The 19,555-nt window shown below is 53.1% G+C and overlaps 1 protein-coding gene and 1 long non-coding RNA gene across 4 annotated transcripts; one reads left to right on the top strand and one right to left on the bottom strand.

The window, feature by feature from the left end:
• Nucleotides 1-10,141: 10,141 nt before the first annotated feature.
• On the bottom strand, nt 10,142-15,976 carry LOC128851004 (uncharacterized). Its single transcript, XR_008448285.1, has 3 exons — nt 15,231-15,976; nt 12,243-12,373; nt 10,142-10,457 (listed from the first exon to the last, which is right to left on the bottom strand). It is a non-coding gene; the product is annotated as an uncharacterized LOC128851004 (long non-coding RNA).
• On the top strand, nt 13,282-18,734 carry LOC104055532 (tumor necrosis factor receptor superfamily member 13C). Of its 3 annotated transcripts, none has more exons than XM_054057025.1 (3): nt 13,282-13,580; nt 14,054-14,236; nt 15,834-18,734. In XM_054057025.1, exons 1-3 carry the CDS (start codon nt 13,436-13,438, stop codon nt 16,154-16,156), a joined length of 651 nt encoding a protein of 216 aa, XP_053913000.1. In that variant the 5' UTR covers nt 13,282-13,435; the 3' UTR covers nt 16,157-18,734. The 3 variants fall into 3 exon arrangements, with proteins under 3 accessions (XP_053913000.1, XP_009554955.1, XP_053913001.1); XM_009556660.2 differs by having other exon boundaries at nt 13,293-13,580; nt 14,051-14,236; XM_054057026.1 differs by lacking the exon at nt 13,282-13,580 and adding an exon at nt 13,587-13,875.
• Nucleotides 18,735-19,555: the final 821 nt, after the last annotated feature.

Genomic DNA, 19,555 nt, shown 5'->3' with positions numbered 1-19,555 from the left:
TTAGTTGTATGCTCTTCGTTTAGGTGTGTGGCATGGGCTGTAAAACCTACGAATGCTTGCCCCAGTTTGCCCTGGCATTGAGGCTGATTCCTCGCTGGCAGTTTAAACTTCCAGTTAGTTGATGGGCTGCACTCACAGTTTCAGCCACGTGGTGGTGGCAAAAGCTTTCCAAATACAATCCTTCCTGTGTACGGAGTTGAGCTACCTTCCAAACTACAGCGTTTCTTGAAACGCTGGGATGTTTCTTACCTAGAATTGCAAGTCAGGTAGAAATGAGGCCTAGAGAGAATGTGTTAAGCTCCCCTCTGGTTTAATTTACTTAATCCCAAATAGCCTGCTTTAATGTTCCTAGGTGCAGAGCTCTAGCTGCGAGTGCTGTTTCGCTTAGCTTGTTTCTGACATCTGTCTGTGAGCAGGAAAAAGCAGGAAGCAGCACTGCAGGCTTAATCAGCTGTGAGTGTTGGCAGTCCTTGCAAAGACAGCTCAGCAAGGCACAAAGCCTGTATCCTTGCTCAGAGGACACGCAAATCCTAGCTCCAGTTGTATTGTTGCTGGCGGGGGAGGGCTAGGTTGTTTGTCAGCTGGAACAAAAGGAGCTAAACAATTCAGCTGTGTTATGATTCCCAAAAGGGCTGGACTCTGGCTAAAACCCAAAGGAGAAAGACGTGCAAACTCTCGTGGCTGCATAAGAAGGATTGGAAGCTTAATGGGCATGCCCTACTTTCAGCTAGCTTTGTGATTCTGTAGGTACTAGCCAGGACTTTGCTACCAGAGAGGGGCAATCGTGCCGAGAAACAAATTTCTTTGTTGGTTATGCTGCCTCTGCCTTACTCTCGCTTTGAGTCCCTCAAAATAAATGAGATCGGGGTTTAGAATAGACTGGTTTCGATTTGCTCTTGATGTGCAGGTGCAGTCCTGGGGAGGGAAGGAAGGGCTGAGGCATGAAATGAGCCAGTTTTTCATGTCCTCCCCAACTGCTGTAAGGTAAGGAGACTCTTCCGTCTCCTAGGTCACTCTCCAGTTGTCTCTAATAACTATTGGACTTGGGTAAAATCCCTTTGGCCCCAAGAGTAATTTTGCTGTTTTAGCTGGTGAAAACGAAACTTCCTTTGGTTCACCCAGCATGCTTTGTAGCAACCCACACATTCTACTGTCCATTCCTGCACCTTCAAACAGAGAGGTTTTTTCCACTGTTATGTTTCAGATGCAGTATTTCTTCTACTACTTTCAAAGAAGAAAGATGCTGTTTATACTTCCTACAGGTGGCCGAATCCCAGCTGGTACAAAATGAAATCTAGTTCCTTAAGAGCAGCATCTCACTTCACCTTGGGGCAAATATTTTTCTTAGTCTTAGGGAGAAGTCTTTACTAGAACTGGCAGGGGAAGTGGAGCGTATCTAAGAATATGACACTGTGTCTCAGGTCCATCATGTTTTACAACTGAAAGTAGTTGGGACACATCTAAAGCTACAGCTTCCACTATGTAAATATTTCTAGGAACAGTCAGCAATTAGTTTAGACAGGGCATAACACTGCCCCTACCAGAGGAGACAAGGCAGCTGAGGATTTCTTTCATCTGGATGGAGTAGCCAGGGCCAATGTTTGATAAAGGTCTTGTGAAAGCAGCACTTAGATTGGGATCAAAGGCGTGGAAGGCCTGAAGCTGAATTAAGGCTAGTGACTCAGGTTCTGTTGTGTTTAAACATCGCGGAAGAGCTTGCCAAGCTAGCTGAAATCTAAACTAACAGAAATATTTTTGAGTTACTTGCTCTTTGTTGCCTCGGTTCTCTATCCCTGTGGAGATTTGCAAAGAGGAATCCTGCTCTGTGGCAAAAGTACCCATGGGTGTTGCTGGTATGACTGTTTCAGCATGTGGATGTAGGTTTTTCTGTCAGCTATGTCAGCAAAATTAGCGTAAAAGCAGTTTGATTAATATGGAAGATCTTGTTGCACTGATGTAGGCTTTGGTCATGCAGTGGTGTTTTTCAGGTGGAAGTGAATGAGGCTCTACTAGGCTCTTCCACTATGGCAGGTTGACCTGCAGGATTTTGCCTTCAGTCCAGCCACTTGAAGAAGATTTTGTATCCTCAGCCTGCTAGCTGAGCTGCTCACGGAGGTGCTCCATGAGAGATTTAAGCACACATCAGCTTGGTTAGCATTAGCTGTTGGGATTATAGCTCTCTCTTAGCCCTGGTTTTCCAAGGGAAAGTTTTTTTTTTTTTGTTTGCTTTGGGTTTTTTTCTGCTAGCTTTGCCACACCAGCAGTTAAATCAGACCAGCTTTTAAGAATGATAAGACATGATATGCTTGTTCTATACTAGTAAGAGGTACAGTCAGTGTACTGATACAGGGCCTGTAGTACCAGATCTCTCTGCCCTGGGACAAAGATCAGAGATAAATCCAGCCCTGGGGATATATCTGCCCTTCCAAACCTTGAAGTGGTGGTAGAGTTTTAGATTCAAGGCCACCTCTCGTATTTGCTTTGGGGACTTATTCAGACTGGATGTCTGCTTGCCAAGACCTGTAGTTCTAAAGGATTGGCTGGGTTAAGTCAGTGGTGGCACTAAGCAGCTGTGGTCATGCTGTCGTAGCTGCTTGGTAGTGTTCATCATGACAACTGTCCGCAGCAGTAGTGGACAAGAAAGGACTCCCGCTCTGCTGCTTGGAGCTGAGCTACAGAGCCGTGGCAGAGGTACCTGCTCTACTGGCAAAAGCAAGGGACACTCTTTCTTCTGTGGGGTTTTTAACTTGTCTTGATTTTGCAGGAGCACTGGGCTTTGCTCTGGCCAGATTCCAGCTACTCCACTCAGCTGGCCCAGATCCCCTGGCAGCCTCCTCTGCACGCTGAGTGTTCTCCACTTCCCTCCCTAAGCTGGTGTGCAGTGTTGCTGTGGGCTGCTGAACAACTGCCACTTTCCATTCAGTGACCAGCTGTCCTTCACTGGTGGGGAAAAGTGATTTGTATGCGAGAGAAAGCAATAGCTGGCACTGGGATCCAGAAATGTTGGGCTCTTTTCGCCTCTGTGACTGATTTCTTGCACGACCCTGGGCGCGTGTGTTAAAATTTACTATGCCTCACATGCTCTGCCTTCTCCGCAGAAGCTGCCTTTGCTCTAGTGGTGTGATAAGAGCAAACTGACATTGTGTGGGGGTCACAAATCTGGCATGGGGTAGAAACATTCAGAAGGAGCCATGTTTTCCTAACTGGCAGGGTTTGATTATTTTTTTTACCTAAGTTCTGAGGGAGGAGGGTTTGGTGGGACCTGCTTGCTGGGCACCTCCTGAGATTAGCCGTGTCTTCTGGCGCTTGCCCACCTGCCTCTGCTGCAGGGACGCTGCCTGAAACTGGGCTGCAATCCTTCTCACTGGGCGTTGTGGCACGGTTGGGTTTTTGTTGTGAACTAGAACAAAACCACTCTCCAAAACACTGAAATTCCCTGCGCAGTTCAATCATCCTTGAATTGGCCGATGGGAGAAATCAAAGTCTCTGGATCTCTTCCTTGCTGTTAAATATTAATATGGCACGGCAACGCTAGGCAGGATGGCATTCCCTCGGGTTAGCTCTGTACAGGAGGGGCCATTTTGGCTGTGAAGAACCAGCGCGCACGAGAGGTTGGGTGCAGGGGGACTCGAGAGTGACGTGACTTGCTCAGACTACTCAGCAGCTGAGTAGCGTGGGCTCCCAGCCCGTGCTGGGTCACGTTTCCTTTGCCACGGGCTCCTTCTGCCGGAGCTGACACGTGCCGCAATGCTGACGTCCCTCATTCTGCCCTGAGCTTCGTGTGTGGTGGGGCATTCTGTGAGGATCCGGGAAAGGCACTGTGCCCGTCCCTCTGTCTCACCGCCTCCTTTGCTGAGGGAAGTCAGTGGGGTGTGACAGAGAGCCCATGCTTTACATGTGCAGAGGCTGCCTCCGCGCTGCTGGCCCACGTGCAGCTGCGGGCTGGCCGCGAGAGCCCTGTGGGCTCTGTGTGTCACGGGAAGGAGCTCCGAGGTGGGGTGAGGACAAAAACAAAGAGAGAAGCCACCTCCCCTTGGGAAACCTGGCCCCAGTGCACAGAGGCTGTTCTGTCCTTCAGGTCCTGCCGCTCTCTCCACACTACAAGCTGTGCCCAGGCTGGCTGAAGCACCCATGCTCTGGAGTGGTCCATGTGCAGGAGCAAGGGAGAAGCACACTGCTGAGCGCTTGGAAAGACCTAAAAAGCTCAGCAAGCATTAAACACACTAAGAAGGCTTCTCTAGCGTTAAACAGATGAAGAGGGCTTCTCCCATTTTCTGGCAGCATGGAGTATGGTCCTTTCCTGCCTTCCCACAGAAGCTCTCTGTTCCCACCATGTGCCCATCCTGCAGTGATAGAGTGACAGTGCTGTGCTGTGGTTGGGCCTGCCTCACTCCTGCCCTGCTGGCTATGTCGTCGCAGTGCCTGTGTTGGTGAAACACCTTGTGTGTTTTCTGAGGGTTGACAGTCCTTGAGGCACTATTACTATCTGCACCAGACAGCTCAAAGCTCTCCTGAACCTCTGTGCTGGCTGCTCTCCTAGGTTTGATGGCAGTGTTGGCATCCACCCCCGTGTGAACGTTCATTTTCCCCCTCTTTCAATGCTACGTTTCCTTTACTCGCTCTCCCAGAGATGACAGATGTGAAGCCAGGGCTGTGTTTAACTCCGCTCGGTGCGTTAACAACCTGTAGCTTGTGCTGCAGTGGAACACCTCTCTTCAAAGCAATATGCCAGCGTCATCTAATTAATCCTCATTCCCCTATGGAATCGAGGGGTGACTCAGTGCCTCGTGCTGTTAGGCTGAGCAGCAGAGGATCAAAGGCATTAGAGCTGGGGAAGCCCTGGGACAGTGCAGTGTTGCTCCGTGCCTGCACACTGGGCACCTATAAAGGCTTGATCTCACACACTTGTCTCCGAGGCTTCTTTCTAGCCATGAAGGGGGATGAAAGCTCTGCTGCTTTAGGGATCGGTCTGGAGCTGCCTTCACCTTGCTCTGAAGAGACTATTTTTACTACGTAGTATTCCTTTTTGATCTTTTCTGTCCTGTTGCTCCTTTGCTACAACCTGACCTGGCCATCCTGAACAATTCTCCCTCCTCACCTATAGGTCCTTCATGCCTCCCCAGCATCCCTGCTTCGCTGTGCTGAGCAGTGGGCATGCGTATCTGGGTGAAAGGCAGGGGCAGGGAGGCTTAGGTGCTGCGGTGGTGGTGCACGTCCCCGTTGGGCTTCATGACGCCCAGTGAGCTGCACAGCAGGCTATGCCAGCACAGCGACCCTGGAGAAGCGCAAACGAAGACCAACACCTGGCCTTGGGCTGCCCTGGCATCCATCATGCTACCGCCTGTGAGCTGCTCCCAGGGAAGGGAAAGGGACTTGCTTGCACAGAGATTTTGCATAATACTGACCTAGTTTGAACGCAAGTTTTTGGGCTGGGAAGCGTTTGCTCGGCCTGCAGGGAAGAGAAAACCCCTCTGGGGTGATGGCTGCTGCACCACATCCTCTGCTCTGTGTTATGAAGGAGATGAAACGTGAAGCATGTGCTTTCTCCAGAATCTAGCTCTTCCGTCTTGCCCAGGCTGCATGTGGAGCATCACTGCCACAAGTCCCCTCTGCGTGTGCATGAGCTGTGGTTTAGCTGAGCTCAGCCACTGCATGGGACTAATACATAGTGATGGTGTCCTATAAATTATATAGTTGGTATGTTCACCATCTGCTCTGCACTGAAAGCTGAGTGTGATTGAGACCTTCCCCCTTTCCCAAAGCTTGGCTCTCTTGCCAAGCTTGAAATGTGTGCAGATCTCCCGTAAGTGGTTCTGATTGAATCAGGTAAAGAGGGAATTTTTTAACCAGGCTGCAATGTTCCCTGCACCCAAAGTGAGAGCTGAAGCATAGGCCAATGTCCTATTACAAGGCTATGAGTAAAAGGCAAGTCTGATTTCATGCTAATTAAGTTCTAAAGGGAGAAATGTCTTGATTGCAATGGTCATATCAAAGAATCAAAATAGTAATGCAAAAAGCAAAGGAAACCCCAGAGTGATTCATACAAGAAGGGGAAATAAAGACAGTCATGGAGGAAGGAGTTTGAGGGGGACTGAATGCCCAAAAGCAGAGGGGATTTGAATCAGATTATCCTCATTAGATGTCTCTTTAAAGCATCATCAAGCCAAATGAATGTTCTGGGGGAAAGCTTGCAGGCATGGTGTCTGTGATTATCACCAGGGATTTGCAATCCTAGTTATCTAGCTTAAAGACAAGATTATTAGGGGGTATAAAGCTGTTCCTGCCCTCAGCCTTTAATGTGTGTTTTTAGGATGGGTGATGGGAGATTGTGCGTTGCTGCACAGTCCACCAGAATGTTGCCTGTATCCTCCGGTAGTCCAGCCCTCCATAGCGCTGTGGCTGTAGCATGGGAGGGAGTGTGAGCCATGGAATTGTGCTGGAGTTCTTTTCCTGGGGGTGGCAGGTGGCTCCCATTGTATCTCCTATGCATCCATGGTGGATGTCTCCTATGGATGCTGTCACTGAGATGGGAAGTGAGGAAAGGGATCTTGGAAGGGATCTATATCTGCCTGCCTCAGCAGTACCATTCACGTACCCCTACCATCTCCATTCCTGTGGCAGCCCATGCTGGTGCAACTCGTCCTTCTTCCAAACAGAACCTTTGAAGCCCCAAAGGCTCAGAAGTTGGTGGGGTTGTTACAGAGCTGTGAGGTTACAGAGCTGTCAGGAGGACTGTGCCTTTGAAAGAGAATCGATGGATTCCACATCGGTTCCTTGCACCCCGGGATGGGAGGGTGGTGAGCGTGACACAGGGGTGGTGGCAGTCCCTCTCCACCTCCCCAGCCCTGCATCTGCAGCACCTTGACACCCTCCTCTTTTCCACACACTGCCTTGCACCCTTGTTGCTTCTCTGGGCTTTGGCAGGACAGCCAAGTCATTGCATCCAAATGCTGGCCAGGAAAGGAGGGGTATGGGCCAAATCCATCTGTCAGCTCTCTCCTACATTACATTCTTAGTGCAGCCATGGAAGTTCATAACGTTATTTCGTACTCAAGCCTGTGCAAATGAAATCACTCTGGCCTTTTTCTGTCGGTACCTAAAGGTCGAATAGAAGCTGGAGAATGGTGTGAAGGGACTGGTAAGAGTGGCAATGCTACCGTAGACCAACGAAACACAGTCCAGCGCTCCAGCTGGAGAGGGAGGAGAGGGGAGGCTGTCAGCTGGAGCCTCGCAGTCGACAGCGTGGCAGTGACGAGCTCGCTGCCGGAGGCAGCTTGCCGGCTGCGGGGCCTGCTTCGGCTCAGCAGAAACGTGCTTCCTTGCTTCTCATCCTGGATTAGGGCTGCACTCATGTCCAAACATGTGCCACTCGTTCCTCCTGCAGCACTCCAGTCCCTCTCTGGGACTGAAACAGGCTTGAGTTTGGCATCAGACTGGCCAAGCAGCCTATAGCCAAAATCCCTGTTTTCCCTCTTGCCCAGCCACTTGCAGGGCATCATCCGGTGGTAACAAACTGAGAAGTTGGAGCTTCTTGACAGTGGGAATGAGGAAGGCTGGCTTCCTCACTGGTGGTGGGAAGCTGCAAGGCAGCTGGAAAAGCCAGCTCAGGGACTCCTTTCTGGAGCCGTAGTTAATACTGGAAACCATGCAGGTTCCTGTACCCTTCCTCCTGCTTAAGCTGCTGCAATCTGCAAGTGCCACAGGAGTTTTAGGGGTTTTTTTGGTGCATTCTGTTCCCCATTTGAGCTTTGCTTTAACTTATCCATGCACACTGCTAGGTTTGAGCATGTCCATTAGGATGGCTCCCATGGCCAGTACTAAGGAGCGTGACAGTGGAGCAGCTGTAGTGGGTCTGTGCTGCAGTTTGGGGGTGCAGTGGGGTGTTACTTGGGTATGGGTTGTACAGCAGGCAACAGAGTAAAGAGCAACAATTGAGTGCTTCAGATAAACACGATTTCTTCTGTCTTGGAATCACTTGCATGGACCTTTGTACTTTCTCAAGTTGTCTTCCTGTTCAAACGTATTCACCAAACCATTCCCAGGCACGAGCTGGAGCTGCAGCTCACCTGCAAGCAGTTCATTATAACAAAGTGCTATGCAAAATGCAATCAGGGCTGCTAAGTTTAGTTTTAACTCCCAGGCTGACTAAAGTGGCTTCCTGTCCCTTGCTGCCGGAGTACACGGCAGAGAGAGGGGGCTCAAAAGAGGATAGCACCTTGCCTTCAGTGGGCTTTGGTTTCAACTTTGTAGTCATCTGCTGGAGATTCGTGCCCCAAGAGCGCAGCAGTGGGGGTCCCCATGGCAAGTGCTGGGGAGGTTTCTGTACTCAGCCTGGCACACGCATGCTGAAAGTGGCTGAACCCACCTGCTCAGAGGTTTGTAGTGTGGTAGCGCGTCACTCTCAGCCACTGGTTTCTGCCACTGGTTTCTGTTTCGGTGCTGGAGGTGCTGCCTGACCCCACACGTGAACACTCTCAATAAGCAGCCACAGGTGAAGCACCTGGGGGGGGCACTTGGCCTCCCCCAAGCCACACAAGAGAGGGGGAGGGGGCAGCATCCTTGCTGCAGGCAGAGTGGGCAGGGGGATTCACTTGCGGGGACATCCAGGCAGAAGAGCCAGGCTCAACTAATGGTTGTGTCGCTCATGACATGGGGGACTTGTAAGAACCCAGGCAGCATCCAGGTGTGGAAGCCTCGCTCAGGGAGTCCTGCTGCACTCTGCAGAGCAGCAAGAGCAGCCAGCAGCTTGCTGGAAACACCTCTCGCTCCGCCCTACTGCCTACTCCTGGAAGAGGAAGTCAAAGGCAGGATCTGGAAGGAGAGGTTCTCCCATGTCCTCAGTGTTGCTGTGTCCCTCTTGGGCTCTCTGGAGCAGGGAGGAGGAATGGGCAGAGAGAGCTCGAGTCCAGGCAGAGCAACCCACCACCCACTCTCTCTACAGCACCCAAAGAGTCTTCAAAAGGCAGTTTACCATAGAAGCCTAATGTGGGTGCTCAGCATCACCCCTGGAGGGGTCCAAGCACCCTTGCAGAGGAAGCCAAGGACACCTGCTTATTTTTCCTTAACCTCATGTACGAGCACAGCTCCAGGGCCTTTTAAACAAGAAAGGGAGAAGGCAAACTAGATTCAGCAGAGCCGGTGCCACTGCCAGCACCAAACTCCTGCTACAGGTGGCTGAGCAGTGCCACAAAATCCCTTGTTAAGAAGCAGAGCACCTATGGAGGAGTCTGGGTTTAAGTGTTGGTTAGTCTCTGGAAGACTTCGTTTTCCCACCTTATTCCTAAAATCTTCCCAGATTTTGTCCCTAAGTCTCTCTGGCTTTGAGCAAAGTGAAGGGCTGGGCTGCGCTGGGGCATCCCGGCTGATCCCAAGGAGGAGGTTTGTGCTGGAGGCCTGAGAAACCAGCTTCTAAGAGCCATAGCTGGACCTTTCAGGAGAGGGTGGTGGGAAGGAGCTCGAGGGTGAGGTGCCGAATATGCTTTGGGGCTTGGATCCAACCAAAACCATCTAGCGGCACCATCTGGATGCAGGGCAGGTATCAGGCTTTGGCAAAGCATTCCCAGGGTGTTGGATGTTTCCTGTCAGAGTTTTTTGCCCAAGGTTACTGGGTCTGCTCGATAAACACCTTGCAGCTCCTCTGGCTTACAAGCTCTTGGGTTTCCGGTGCACACGAGTACAAGGTGAACTTTCGGTGGATATTTTCTGCTCTGAGTGGTTCTGCAAGCACATGTGTGAGTCACTTCACCCACCCCTGACACCAAAGGAACCACTTACATGAGTCCAGTCACTCATGTGTACATGAGCGCTCACAGGACACCACTGTCGCTCCCCAATCCTGGCATCACTGGCACTGCCCTGTCCCCTGTGGGGATCCCAGCAGCCGACCTCAGCTGAAGCCAGCCCTCCCAGTGCACGGCTGGAGTAAATGGCACTGGAGATCAAGCTCTCCGGCTCTAGGATTAAGATATAATTTTTAAATAGCTCATTTAATATCTCTGCTGGTTTATTTGTTTAATAAAAGCACTTAGTTAGCTGTAGTCCCAGGCTCCTGGGGCTTTCGTTTCTCTGCAGAGGAGATAAGAAAAGCGCATTTCCTTATCCAGTGAGTCATTTTTTCTGCTCTTTAATTATGCATTTATGCTATTATCAAGCGTATTCAGCTCTTAGATGCAAACAGTTCAAACTACTCACCAAGCTTTAACTTTTGCTTCTCCAAAACCAATCAAGCGCTGTTATGAAAGGTAGGGAAGGCGAAGATGGGGGAGACGAAGCGGAGGATGGCTGATGCCCAGAGTCAGACAGGCAGCCTGGACCACAGTGATGAGTGGGAACACGTGCAAGTGCCGCTGGGGAAGTCAGCGGTGATTTTCTCCATGAGTAAGCGTTATAATGTGTGAATTCAAACATTTTCTCAGCACAGGAGGAGGTGGACAGGCCAGGAAGGGAGTGTGGAAGAGCTGTAGTGGGGAATAGAGACCTCAGAAAATGAGAGGGAATAGGGTACGATCAATAGTAGGGATGTGACTGCAACGTCCTTCCATGTAACAGGACCTGGGAGCACTTCATTTGCCAGAGGACATCACAGCTGCGGTCCCTGGGCTTCTTGCCATGCAGTTGCAGCTTCAGGGTTTCATTCCAGGTACCGAAACAAGAGCCATCAGCTCCTGAGCTCTATTTCAAATCTTGCCCTCCACGTCAAAAGCAACACGTAGGTACCTTGGTTTGGGCTTTCCCCAGTGCACATATTTGACTGGAGGGGTCACAGAGTTAGTCTGCGAGTATGGTACAGCGGATGTCAGGATCCATTTCCCTCCCTGTATTAAGCCAAGCAGGGAAGGGAAAGAGGGGGACAGGATAAGGATGCTACAGCAGGACCCATGGGAATAGGGGCTGGCGGTCCTGAGAGACCACTGACACAAGCGAAGCACAGTGGGGGGATCTCGGGGAGAGGGCAAGAGTGGTATGATGGAGGAGCATCCCCCTTTGGGAAAAAGAGACCATCAGGAGGAAACATCCCAGAACAAGAGGAACAGCAAAGCCTTTAGAGCAGGGAGCTGTTTCAAAGGCAGGTACGCTGACAGAGTCCTGGCTATTTTGGGGGGTCCTCCTCCTCTGTGCACAGCTTCAGCCTCCCCAGCCTGCAAGGCAGGATGTTTTCTGCTCCCTAGTGCCTACCACTGCATTTTTACAAACTGCCTACCAGGAAGAGCTAGGGCTCCAGGTGCCCCTTTCTCCCCAGAGCTCAGATGTGGACTGGAGCAAGCCTGGGCTTTTCTCCTGTCACCCTTGCCGGTACCTGCTGCGGGTCATGGCACTACATCATAGCTTTCCACACACCCCCAGAGCTGCTTCTGGGGCACCATGCTGCTTGGACACTCACCCCTCCTGCTCCCATGCCTGTCGGTACCTGCACTGGGGCAAGCACAGCCTGTTCAGCACAAGCATCATGATGGAGGGTGCTGAGCTGGCTGTGCCGCTTGTGGATTCAGAATTCAGGGCTGCACCGAGAGAGGGAAGTGCCTGGTGTGCCCCTACTCACTCGGGGAGTTTTGCTTTGACTAAGACAGAGGGAGGATAACTGAGTCACAGGCGCAGGAAAGGCAGCCAGGCTCCCACAGCTCCTTGGAGGAGCACATAGGTCCCTGGGTTTGGCATAGCCATCCCTGCTGGCACGGCACAGCCAGGTAGGGTGGTCTCTGGCAACCGGGCACATGTGCATGTATGTGAAGGGCAAAGAAGACAGTGGCTGGGCACACTGGCTGGAAAGAGAAGTGAAATCACAGCAGGCGTGGAACCAGTGGGCAGCGACAAGTTTTGGTCAGGACTTTCACTTGTCTGGGGCCCTGTGGCACCTGACAGGGTGGCCGAGATGGTGTTGGGGCTGCTTCAGGACTGCCCTGGTGTACGACACTCTCTGGGGATGCTGGTGGCAGGGAGGGAGACACAGCTGGGGGGCCAGGAGGGCCCTGCCATGGGGCAACTCTTGCTCTGTAGGATGTGGGGTGCTGGAGAGCCATGCTTGGCCTGTGTCCCAGCATGGGGAGCTGATGCCTGCATCCCACCCAGGGCTTCAGGGGGTGGGGTGCAAAGGCTGTGAGCTCAGCTTGCCCAAAATCCATTGGAGAGGAGCAGGCATACCCAGGGACCAAGCCCTCTCTCTGCTAAGCTCTATCTAGCTCGGTTGCCCAATGGGGCGCCTATCACTTCAAGCCAGAGCATCCTTTGGCTTTTCTCCTCCTCACCTCCCAGCCTCAGTCCAGGCCAGCAAGCGGCAGAGATCTCGTTAGAAAGAGCCTGCAGGCCATAGCTGCTGCAACGCTGGGTCTCCAGTTGCTTCCTTCATCTGAGAGCAAGTGGCTGATCCTTTTCTTTCCTAAAGGATGTAGGAAAAGGAGATGTGAATTTTGTTTGGTAGCAACAAAGAAGAGTCACCTGCAGCACTGAAATCCATCACTTATCCACTTCAGATCTCTGGCATCAGGCTTTGACATATGGGTACTGGTAGCAGGTTTCTCCTGCTCATGATCAGGAACAGCTACAACCAGTAAGGATCTATTTGGTCCCTTCTCAACAGAAGGGACTTGTATGTGACCTGCTTGTTCTTGGTGACACTTGTGACACTTGTGACAAGTGACACTTGTGCTTGGTGTGACCTGCTTTGCCCATTCCTGGGCAGTTACTGACCAGACCAAGGTCTGAACCCCAGAAAATGAGACACGGTGCCAAAGGTCTGGGAGGGTTGTTGTGACAGGTCTAGGTCTGAGATGGAAATCAAGGTGATGGAGGGCACCATCATCAACAGGGTTGGAGAATACAAATTCTTGGCCTGCCTGCACAGCAATCACTGGCATGCCATGTCCTAGGGGCAGTAGGAGTTTTTGAAAGGGGAAAACTTGGTGTGCTTGCACTCTTTTCTCCTCTATTCTTTTTCTGCATTTTCCATCCAAGCTGGATCTGTGGACCTGGGACGGGGTCTTGTAAAGATCTGAGCAGAGGAAAGCCTCCTGTAGGCAAAGGAGGATGCTGAGAGGGCTTTTCACCAGCTGTTGAGGGAGGGTGTGAGCTAGGGGACATGCCCAGTCTAGGGGACAACGTACAGGTGGGCTGGGAAAGGGTGAAGGCTGAGGAGGTGACACTATTGACCTGGGACACCATGCCGCTGGGCACGAGTGCTGCACAGCCAGGGTGCACGGGAGATGGTAGGGATTTGGAGGCTTATTTTGAAGGAGATGGGTAGTTTGAGGGTTTCATGGCCAGGCAGGGGTAAGGCGTGAGTGTTCGCTCTCCTCCTCCCTAGTGAAGATCCGCCCCAGGGCAAGCGCAGCAATCACAAGCCCCAAGGGAAACAACGCAGCTTGACAGACTGTATCTCCCTCTGCCACGGGCCCTGGGGCAGTGCGATTTCACACTCGGGTGGCCTCTTTGCCACTGCGCCATGCGGGAGCAGGGCTCGCGCTCCCTCTCCACCATGTCCTTGTCAGGAAAAGCCGATGCTGCCTCCTCCTGCCTTTTCCCCGAGTGCTTTGACACCCTGACCAGGTCCTGCATTGACTGCTCTGAATTGTTCAAGGACAACACAAGTAAGAGGATGAGGGTGGCCGGGGACTGAGCTCCCTGGGGCTGAGCGGTGGTGGGACAAGGGGGCTGGGGGCACCCTGGGGGTGAGCAGGTGGAGGGGAGCTTGTCCTGCAGATGGAAATGGAGTTGGCAATGGAGAATGGAGCCCTGAAGGAGCAGAAGGAAGCAAGAGGGCAGCCAATTCCAGTGAGGGAAATTCTGCGTGAGGAGAAGAGGGAAGATCCAGCCCAGCATGGTAGTCACAGCCTGCCTCAGGAGTGACCATGGGAAGAGCAGGATGCCCTCATCTCCCACCAGGTGGGAATGGTAGTGGGTGGGATTGAGGGTCCTGCCAGGCAGGAGGACGGTTTTGCCACTCTCCTTCCCCACCACCCCTGCACTGAGGCTGCACAGATGGATGGGTAAGGCTGCTGCCCTCCTTCTCTCACCCCAGTTCTCCCCCTCTTGACTCTGTTGGCATCTCGCCCCACAGCAGAGCCCAACCGCGTGGCTCCCACCTCCGCCCTGGTGCCCACTCTCTATACAGTGGACTTGCCCAGAACCCTCCTGATCTTCGGAGTCCTGATAGTGGTGGGGATCATCCTGGTTCTGGGATTCCTGGCCTGCAGGGTGGGCAAGCAGAGGAGAAAGAGCAAGGTGGAGGAAGAAGAGGCTGAAGGTAGGAACCTCTTGCTCTCTGCATCACAGCATCCCAAGGCTTCCAGGGCAGATGGAATCGCTTGCTACCAGCTCCCCCGAGGCATGTTCTTGTCAAGGCCAGTTCTTTTATCCAGACATGGGCTCCATGGGCACTTTGGGTCATTCTGGGGCAGCTCAACTGCCCCGAGTGACAGTGCCCTGTGTCCCCTGGGAACCCACACCTGCACCTGGCTCCCAGTGTGACCCTACTGAACTGTCCTTTCCTTTGCCAAGTCTCCCTGTGCCTTCGCTTGCTTAAATCATCCTCCAGCACCGTCTCCATGGTGCACACATACAGAGCACTAGCAAGTTGCCTGTCCTTCTCCCCAAGTAGCCAGAGGACCATGGATGGAGCAGTGGTTGTGGCAGCCGTGGTAGATGACTAGGGGTGGCTCCAGAGGGAGGCTCTCCTCACAGTGATGCAAGTCGGGGTCCTGTGTTGACCATCCAGCCTGGCATTTCCATTTGGAGGATCCAGAACTCCAACACATGCCCCAAAGACCTCAGCAGTGTCAGAGTCAGCCCCATTGGCAGGGCTATGGAGGACCGCACGATATTGTCCCCATGGTCATCAAAAATATGGCTGGAATGCGAGAGTTGGGGCTGAGCCTTTCCTGGTGGGGTATTTCCAGGGGGATGATGCTATAGTGCCCCATGATGGCCTATCTTGTTGGGATGTCAGCAGGAGGCCGTGTGGCCATTTCCTCCCTCAGAGACCCCCACGCTGGCACTGACTAAACCCTGTCCACTCTTCTCAGAAACAGTCTCACCTGGCTTCACCACTCCTCATCCCTGAACAGGGAGTACAGCTCCCCATCACCCCCATGCGGGGCTGCCTCAGGGGTTTCTAGCACCCACTACTGACCCACCGCCTGGGTGAGTGCCCTTGCGGGGCGTTGGGGTCCTCATTCCCCAGCTTGTCCACAGACCACTGGCAGTGCTGGCCGGGTGACTCAGACCAGAGGGGACATTACCTGGGGCTTTTCCACTATACCAAGTGCGGTTGCAGCGGCTCATGATGCACACAGCCGGGAAAAATACCTAGAACGAAAGAAGAGGGAGAAATCTGGTGGCAAGAGAGGTCTGGCCGTGATGGAGAACATCAGAAGCACCCCTCGGATACTCCCCTGCCGTACACCATGGTCCCTGTGCCCCTAGTCTGCACCCTGGGAAGCCCACTGCTGCAGCACTGGATGCAAGGAACATTGCAGGAAGCTTAGGGCTGGTGGCACGCGCTTGCGTTCAAAGTGTGTAAACAAGTCTATTTTTAAGTGGCAGGCGGTCGGGGAGGGCGAGGCACCAAGGGCCGGGCTGCTCTGCCTCTGGCAGGGTTTAGCAGGAGGGCTCGAAGTGCAAGTGTGAGTTTCCACCTTCCCCTATTGTTTTTTAGGGGGGAAAGAATGTATCAGTCTTAAGCAGGAGGAGTTCTGCAGCAGGAGAGGTGCAGTGAGGACCTTGGAGGCTCCGCTTGCTCCAGCCCCATCTTCCTCACTGTGTGTTCCAAGGGACCCTCTCTCTGGGACCCACCTGGCCCCACTTTGTGAGCCCTGTAACCCCTTTTTCTTGTCTGCTCCCAGCAAACGTGGACACCAGCTGCCCCCTGCCCAGCCCAGGCTGTCAGGACTCTGCCGTGCTGGAGGGAGATGCCGCCCTGGCCTCTGCCTCGTGCCTGCATCTGAATGGAGGCCTGAAGATGCCAGGGCCACCAGGGAAAGCTGGGGCAAAGCGGAGCGTGTGCTGCCAAGGCGATTATGACGGCGACATCATCCTGCTCTCCACTGTGTACCCCCGGCATGAGGATCACAACCACAGCTTCCCGCTGCCCGCCACCGAGCTGGGGGCCACGGCCTTGGTCACCACCAAAACCACCCAGAACTGCGCCGCCGAGGAGAGAGCCTGAGGACAAGGAGAATGGAGCTGGAGCACTCTGGCTGCTCCCTGCGGATCAGAGCCCATCCCCTGGGTGGGCAAAGCCTTGCATGGAAGTGAACTCTCTGAGGGCTGCGTTCTGTCTTGAGCAGCATCAGCCTTCAAGGACATTTTCCACTTTCCCATTTGCACTGAATCCCAAGTTATGCCTGTAAGCGCTGGAAAACGCCGAAGTGGATCACACTGAATTACACTGAACTGCCAACAGCTGTCGCAGCCATGCCGTTGGGAGAAGGCAGAGGACATGCCGGTGAGGACAGAGCGTGGCAGGGGCTGCTGTGTCATTTCTGAGGCTGCTGTTGTGCCAGGGCAGGTTTGCTGCTGGATGGGCAACTCGTGGAGGCATGGAGCTCGAATAGCAGAAGGAGATGGGGGAAAGGAAGATGAAAGAAGCAGGAAGTTACATTAGGAGCAAATTCCACACCTCTGCCATTAGCTCAATTTTTGCCACTGACCTCAATAAATGGAGGGTTGGGGCCATATGGAGAAAGGCACATTCAGCATCTGCTCCATTCATAGTCCTGCCCCCAGCTGTCTTCTGCATGCCATAATATCCAGGTTTCTCCTCCCTCTGGGCACTCTCATATTGTGGCAGGCATCCACTGACACTCCTGAGAACCTCCTTCACAGCCGGGTACCCTAGGGATGGGAAACAAGGCCTCTTCCCAAGCAGGAAGTGAGGGAGGAAAGAGGGGGGAAAATCTGTCTTTGCTCTGACCTACAGTCATCGAAGTCAGGGAGGACCAGGGACAGGCAATGGAGACTGCTGGTCTTGAGAAGCTCCATGAGCTTGTCATTATAGCCCCAGACAACCGTCACTTCAACTCACTGTGGCTGCAGAAATACCACGTGTCACTTGGAATGACAGGGCTCCCAGAGATGGATGTTTCCACGCCATGCAAAACCAGGCAAGGGAGTGATGCGAGCGTAGGCGTGATGACTTAATTTATGTGAGTGTCTTCAAGGCTTTTCCTGTGTGCCAGAGCTGGCTGGCAGTGCTGATCCAAGGCATCTCTCTGTAGATGATCTTGTTCACCCGCCCGTGAATGGCTTTACTGCACAGGACGGGCTCTACTTCAAATATGAACTCATTAGTACAGGATTGCTGTTCCCAAGTAATTACAGCAGCTGATCCCCCTGGCTGAACAAAGCCCAGCCAACAGCTCAGGTGAGAAACCCTGCTGGCTCCAGAGGGGTGGTTAGACAATTAGGAATGCCTAGGGGCGTGTTATTTGCATGAATTGCCATCTTGGTAGCAGACCAGGTGTACTCTTCCTTCGTCAAAGTGTCCTCCTTGCCCAAAAGGCTTCAGGGACTGAGACATGGTCAAGCAAGGTGTGGAAGCACTGCCACCAAGGGCTAGTGGGCCACTGAGGGCCACAGCTCACAGTAGGGTCACCCGCTAGCACTATGTGGAGGGGATGTCCCTCTGACGGTGGGAAGATGGGCTTCTGCCCAGGCCTGAGCTTACTCTCTGGGGCTGCAGGACCAGATACTGCTGTTGAAGTATCCCTCTTCTGACCCTCCCTCTTCTTCCCTACTGTGGCACTGGAGCTGGGCTTGCAACACCCATCCCATAAGGGGAATCACAGGTCCTTCCACGGGTGACAAGGGCAAAATTCCTCACCACAATTCACCTCCCAGACCTCAACATGTTGGAAGAGGTGAGTCTTCAACCAGCCGAGGCTCCGCATGGCCCAGGATGGGATGTGTCTCCATCTCAGCCTCAGGGCTGAGGATGGTGGAGAGGCTGGTCCACATGCCCACAACTGTCCTTTGGGGCTCAAGGTACCCATGGCTTGCTGCAGGAGTTGTAGACGCTCCAGTGCTGGGCTCCTAGTTTTCCGCAGCAGGAGGGGTATCCCCGTGTCGTGAACTGGACAACTCCTCATCCACATGCAGCCCTATGAAGTGACTTTGAGTAACCTTTGTGCGTCTGAAGTGGGGAAATGAGACAAAGCCAGACCAGGGGACATTTTGGCGCTGGAAGGACTGCTCGTCAGAGGCAGAGCAAGGAAAAGGAGCAGGACAGTCTGGCTCATCTCCCAATTCCTTGGTGGCTGCTGTGGCTCAGTCCTGTGGATGCACTTGCCCACCGCGGTTGGTGTGGTGATTTGAAAAAGAAACTCTCATATCAATCCTGTTGAAAAAGCCCCTCTTGCTGCTCAGGTAAGGGCTTCTGCTTTCATTTCTGCTAGAGCTTCAGCCAGGTGTCTCCTCTGCGGGCTGATACCCATGGTTTGCAGAAACAGCAATTCAATCCACGTTGGATTCCTCAGCAGCAGAGTGCCCCTCTGATCCTCTCTCTATGGTGTGCAGGGCATCTTTCCCACGTCCTGCCTGCGGGACTGCCAGTTATGGTGGGGCAGAGGTTCCCCCCTGCCTGGTCGGCTTGCCTGGGCCTGGGTGGGATTCGCAGCCCTCTCTGTTCATGCTTCTCCATCCTTATGTACAGGGCAGGGGCTGCGTGTCTTGTCTGCATGGAGAGCAGAGAGAATGGAGATGTAATAAATGGCTGTGAAAATTAAAGAATAAAGTGAACCCATTGCCAGTGCATGCTCAGGGATCCGTGTGGAGAGGCACTTTCTCGATCCCTATTCCCCTTGTTTCAAGGGTCTCCGGGGGCCCCAGGGGTACAATAAGACCTCGAGTTGAAGAGTCTCCCTCTGCTCTGGCTTCACTGGCAAGTCCCCTGCACGTGGCCACTTGCATTGGCAGAGACAAGTCGAGCCTGGCCACCTCCATCCCCTACAGCCACCCTGGGAACTGGATGACAGGATGAAGAGTGGGGCAAGTGTTCTTTTTGGGGAGGGTGGTGTTGCCTGTCTTTGACTTTTCACGGTAGTTTCTCACTTCCCCCTGCGAGGCAGGAGCTGTGCTTCCTCCTCAGCCCTGTGTCCGCCCTGTTGCCCACACAACTGCCTAGAAAGGCTGATGAGGCCAGGCTTCAGCTGGACGCAGGGGCGCGGGGTTTCAGAGAGACAGGAAAGTTTGAAGAAAGCACAGGGTAGGAGGAAGGAGACCAGGTTAAAACTTTCCTTGCTGCGAAGCCACCCTAGCTGCTTCAACCCCACTGACCTGCCCATGGCAGAGGTCTTGCGGGTATTTGAGTTCCTGCAAGTCCCACCAATGATGGTAGTGGTAAAGGATGGAAACGTTGGTGTTCCTAGGAATGGGGGCGTGGTTTTTATCCTGATCCTAGAGGAAAGAGCCAGCTAGCCAACAGAGCATGGTGGTGCGGGGAGGGGAGGCACTGGGGGTACCCGAGCCAAAGATCTTCTTCTGTTGCCTCCGGGCACGTCTGCAAAAACCTCCTCAATCCCATGGGCTTCCTGGCCCCCAAAGTGCTCTGCTTTCCTTTGCCAGCCTC

The sequence above is a fragment of the Cuculus canorus genome, chromosome 1 (genome assembly GCF_017976375.1).
Source record: "Cuculus canorus isolate bCucCan1 chromosome 1, bCucCan1.pri, whole genome shotgun sequence".
Taxonomy (NCBI): Eukaryota; Metazoa; Chordata; class Aves; order Cuculiformes; family Cuculidae; genus Cuculus; species Cuculus canorus.
The sequence above is the reverse complement of the archived record's forward strand: the minus strand, read 5'-3'. Positions and strand labels throughout refer to the sequence as shown.

Bases quoted from the DNA above. Each gene is read 5' to 3' on its own strand.
- LOC104055532 (XM_009556660.2), top strand. From the start codon at position 13,436: ATGCGGGAGCAGGGCTCGCGCTCCCTCTCCACCATGTCCTTGTCAGGA. The intron at 13,581-14,050 runs GTAAGAGGATGA...CTCGCCCCACAG, and splicing joins ATTGTTCAAGGACAACACAA to CAGAGCCCAACCGCGTGGCT. The intron at 14,237-15,833 runs GTAGGAACCTCT...GTCTGCTCCCAG, and splicing joins GGAGGAAGAAGAGGCTGAAG to CAAACGTGGACACCAGCTGC.